Source organism: Frankliniella occidentalis, unplaced genomic scaffold, assembly GCF_000697945.3.
Source record: "Frankliniella occidentalis isolate FOCC.00 unplaced genomic scaffold, Focc_3.1 Scaffold1, whole genome shotgun sequence".
NCBI classification, from domain to species: Eukaryota; Metazoa; Arthropoda; class Insecta; order Thysanoptera; family Thripidae; genus Frankliniella; species Frankliniella occidentalis.
In genome coordinates this window covers 5,230,716-5,235,702 of record NW_026267131.1, presented here as the reverse complement: position 1 = coordinate 5,235,702, position 4,987 = coordinate 5,230,716, and the positions used below count along the sequence as shown (strand labels likewise).

General features: G+C 60.3%; 1 protein-coding gene across 3 annotated transcripts in view; it reads right to left on the bottom strand.

The window, feature by feature from the left end:
• Positions 1-4,987, bottom strand: part of LOC113217297 (receptor-type tyrosine-protein phosphatase kappa) — a 30,605-nt gene that overhangs the window by 12,918 nt on the left and 12,700 nt on the right. For 2 of the 3 annotated variants that reach the window (XM_052272184.1, XM_026437129.2), the window contains exon 2: positions 3,840-4,362. In XM_052272184.1, coding sequence (XP_052128144.1) covers positions 3,840-4,086 — 247 coding nt within the window. In that variant the 5' untranslated portion in view covers positions 4,087-4,362. Of the gene's footprint in view, positions 1-3,839; positions 4,814-4,987 lie in introns of all 3 variants that reach the window. The other variant, XM_052271389.1, reaches the window with a different exon arrangement.

The following is a 4,987-nucleotide window of genomic DNA, read 5'->3' as shown; positions in this document are numbered from 1 at the left end:
TCTCATCCCCTTCTCGTCTTCTCCTCAAACCCGACAGTTCCGCTTTTCCTCCCGACCAGAAATCAATTTGTTAGCCCCGCTTGTTTATGGCATCACTGGCGCTCTGATCGAGGCTAACTGCGCCGCGCGGGGGTAAAGAGAGCAAAGCGAGGGAGAAGAATAAAACGAAAATAACTGAAGAGCGTGAAAAGGATTTTTCCGCCTCGCATATTTTGTTGGGTGGCGTGAACTGCGCCAAAGTTACGTTGGTTTCCATATCCAGCACGTCCGACGCCAAGCCGTTGCCATGGGGACGGCGGGAGAGCGCCGCAGCTAACGCGGGTACGCCCACGACCACAACTAGACCCCGTGTCCTTGGCTGGGATCATCCTAATTGCATGCGATCGAATATTCTGTGCGTGCGTGCGTGTGTGCGTGTGCGTGGGCGCAGTTGTGAGCAGAATTACATGTGAGTAAGTAGAGGAGGGAGGGAGGGAGGGAGTAAAAAAACAGAAATGGATCGTGAGGAGAAGAAAGATGAGGGAAAAAAGAGGAGAAGGCAGTACACGAAATATGGAGGGAGGTCACGAAAAGTGTGTCGAAGTCGGACCGCGGAGGATGTATGGCTCCGCCCCAGCACTGCCCCGGCGCCGACGCAACCCAACGAGTTTCAAACGCACGCCTTACATCGCACAAGTTCGCCGATTCCCCACTTCTCTCTGCCAATAATTCTGTTTTGTTTTGTCGGACACATTTCGGAGGTCTTCTTTCCGTAGTGTACATGAGTCTCCCGCCCAGACATTCCTTCGGGCCTGTTATGAATTTTAATGCCCTGTAAACAAGCAAGCGATCCTTTGGGGGGGGGGGGGGAGTTCGAGCCGGCCCCGCCTGGGTGCAGTGAGCGGTGGCGAGCAGTCATGACACACACTGCAAAAACAAATTTCGTCACCACGCAAAACCCCGCGGGTAATTTCAACGGAAGAACCAGCACTGCAAACGATGTTACTGACTTCAATTTTTTTCATATTTTTTGATTGGAGTGCATCTCGTGTGTGCGAAAGGCAAAACATCATGCCGCACTCTGCACGATGACAAAGGGGGGGGGGGCGAGGGGTCTTTTCTTTTGTACATTTTGTTCTCTGTCTCATTTTATCATTTTGGAGGGACACGATTGTATCAGGAACAGATGCCATCGGTTCTCCTCTCCCTCCCCTCTCCCCCTCCACGTGGCTCCTCTCTCACACCCTCCGACCCTCCGCGCCCAAACAGAGCAACAACGCCCACAGGCGAGCGCAGGCCACTCGCTTTCAAACTTGGAGCGATTCCACTGCGACCTCCCCGCTCCCTCCCCCCTTCTCCTACATGCATCCATGCCCTCCGGGACAAGCGTCCTCGCCCATGCCTCAGCCTCACCCCCCAACACCACCAAATAAAAGCTTCTTTCTCTCTCTCACTTAAGCCATTCGCCCGTCTTCAGTATGGATGACGGCTCCCTTGTACCCATTTCAGATCGGCGACAAAGGGGAGGGGCCGACTGTTAGTCCAGAGGCAGGATAACTCTCACAAGTCTTCTTACGTATCATTCACGTATCACTCACACATTCCACTCACATCCGTGCACCCTCACCCTCTTGCACACACACACACGTTTCCCGACTCGCACCCTCAAGTAATTACGACGGCAACCTTAATCCAATCTCGACTGCACCCCCCTACCCAACCACACCCCCTGCCGACGCATGCCTCCTTTCACCTTGCTGTCAGCTGGACCGCCCCACCCCCACCCCCAACCCCGTTTCAGACGGTTTGAGATAAACCAGAACCCGATCTTCACCGAGCACCACACAGCGCTTTGTTGAGCGCTTCTTTTTTTGCACTTCTTTTTCCCTCTCTTCTGCCCGTTTTCGTCTCTTCCTCTCCTTCATATGTTCATACATATCTCTCTCTCTCTCTCTCGCTCTCTCTCCTCCCCCACTATCACAACAATACTTTCCTGCAGTTGATCGCCGTCAAGCTTTCTCCTTTCCTCTCCCCTTCCTCACACCTACACACCTCGACACGTTCAAGGCTGGTCCATAGACCCCTTCCTTTATTTGGCCATGGCATACTGTACCGGATCAGGCGAGTGGCCGGGTTACATACTCGCACGGGGCCCATAAGGCGCCGCGGTGAGCGACGGTAGGCAAGCCCGCACGCACGCCTGCATGCAAAATAAAGGAAGGGATCTCTGAACCTGGACCACCCTGTATATCCCACCTTTCCCACCTCTTTATCCCCCCCCCTCCTTCCCCTCTCAGCCCCACTCGTATCCCCCCATCTCTCTCGCACTGGCACTCCACTCGGGGGCCTGAGACGAAGACAGATGACGCAGTCCGTCGATACGCCAATAACTAATGGCCGTGGCGGCGCCCAGAGGGCAGCCAATGTCCAGCTGAAGGGCGTCGGAGCCTCAACCGAAGCCCGGAGCCTCAGCCGCGATGCCTCGGCCAGAGGCTCAGCAAGGGCCTCAGCCGGTGCCTCACGAGCTCCATCCAGATCCAGTGGCTCAGCCAGAACGTCATCCAGAGTCTCAGCAAGGACGTCGGCCGGTGCCTCGTCCAGAGGCTGAGCCGGCGCCTCAGCCAGGACCACAGCTAAAGGGCTCAGTCAGGGCCATCAGCAAGGCCTCAACCAGGAGGGCCTCAGCCCAACCGGGAAGGGCGTCCACCACAGAGATCCAGATCCATGGGCCCTCCTCTAATAACCGCGATGCGACGCTGCGGAATCCTTCGCTCAAGGGACTTGCCTAAATACTGTCAGTCGCGAAATAAGAGAACTGTCAAAAGTGCTGACACATTCCGGCAGCCACGTGGCCGGTGGTGTAAACGGTGAGGCAGGCGCTACTAGAAAGAGAGAGAGAAAAGGGGGGGGGCATGGACAGGGGGGAGCGGTGGGAGGAGGAAAGATGGGGGAAAAGTACTTGACCCTGCAGATATCGCGCACACACCCCCCCCCCCCCCCTTCCTCCCTCTATCTCTCTCTCACTCGCTCAATCATGACTACGCCGCTGACGGCCGCTGACAGACCGACTCTCCCCGCTAATGGAGGGGTCCTCTGGTTGACAGGAGAGGGGTGCGGGGAAAATAAATCACTCCTGAGCCGGTATTCGAACCCGCGGCGACTGTCCGGGGGGAAGAGGGGAGAAAGAGGGGGGGCGGCGAAGAGAGAGGGGGCAAAGGGATATCTCATTATTTGGACGGCCATCCCGTCCTCCTCTCTGAGCGCCTGTGATGCTGGAGATAGGCAGCCCGCCGCGCGCGCCTGTCCCAACGTGGCCTACCTCGCAGTGATAAGGCGCTGACCTACACAACCACAGGGCTGCAGTGTGCGTGCGTGCGCGTGCGTGCGTGTCGTTGTTTTTCTTTCCTTTCTTTTCATTTTTCAGGCAAGCAACCCCGATGGCCCGGAAGTCGTCGTCATGTCGGGCGCCAGGATCGTGGAAGGGAGGGGAGGGGCGAGAGGAATGGAGAAGATGTACGACCAAGAGGCGCTGCCGGCGCGGCCGGCCCGGCTCGCCAGACCGACCCGTTTGTAAACTGAGGGGCGGGGCTGCCGAGCCGTAATGAGGAAACTTTCAACAGGGAGCCCAATCGCCGCAAATGTGTCCCGGAGAGCTTTTCGCATCGTAAATTTTACAAGAAGCCGGCGAGTAGAGAGAGAGGGAGAAATAAACGGGGGGAGGGGGGTTGATACAGAACAGAGGAGCAAAACTCTCAGCTCTTCTAGCCAAACTAATGCGTTGAGAGGTTTAGAACACACTGCTGCGTAAAAAAATATCCATTGGGCCTAGATTCTTAGCTGTGCTCTCGGTGGATACTTACACAGTGATAGCAGACCGCTGTTGAGCATGGAGAGCTTGATGGCGTTGGGGATGGAGACCAGAGAGGTGCCGGCGTGCTTGGTCGCGATGGCCTTTTTCTTCTTAGGCTTCTCGGAGTAGCGGGACGACGCCGACCTGGCCCGGCGCGACGACCCGCCGGCGCCGCTGCTGCCCGCCGCCCGCGAGCTGCGCCCGCCCCCGCTGTGGCCCCCGCTGTGGCCCCCGCTGTGGCCCCCGGAGGCGGACATGCCGCTGGCCGAGCTGGGGGACGCGGGCGCGCTGGGGGACCGGGCCCCGGGGGCCCTCTGGCCGCGGGATGAGGAGCCGCCCGTGGTGTCAGCTCAGGAGCCCTCGGCGGCCCGCCATCAGGAGCACGGCGGCGTCCTGGGGCGTCACGGCGCACCTCCCCGCCAACGAGGAGGCGCGGGAGGAGGCTCTGCCGGCCCCCTCCGACCACGGCGTCGAAACGTCCTCACCTCCACGGCGCCGGCCGCCGGCCACAGCACTCACTCACGACGGTCGAACTGGAACGTCAGAGGGCGAGGCGCCACGCCGGGCGGTGTCAGCACCTGCGCCGCGGGGGGTCCACGTCCACGACGGCACCCGCGAGGCGGGGCTCGGTGTCAACACGGCGCGCCGCGTCGTGTCGAACGGCGTCGAACTCGGCGCTCGTCACGGCCACGGCCTCCTTCGCATCTCCTCGGCACTGACCGCACTCTTCACTCTACTCGGCACCGAAGGAAACCACCCACAGGCGACCCGAAGGAGACCCGAAGGCAACCCGAAGGCCCTTGTCGCGAATACGTAAATTTAGCGACCGCGGGCAGCTCGGCGCGCTCTCTCGTCCGCCTGCAGCACGCGCACGGCCCGCTTGTCGACGGGAGAGAAGTGCTCGTTCCCGTGTGCGTGCCGCTCCACCAGGAGCACCCCGTTGTCCCGGCGGGCCGGTCCCGGACGCCACCGGGCGACAGCCGGCTGCAACTCGCGCGTTCGGTTGTTGGAAGGGCGACGGCGGCGTTCGGCGCGGCCCGGGCAGCGCGTCGCGTCCCGGGGGAGAGCTTGTCTCACTAACCAGCCGCGGCCGCGGGCCCGGTCCCAGCAGCGGCACGCCTCGGGATCGGGCCGGGCGAGGGACGGCGAGGGGTGGGC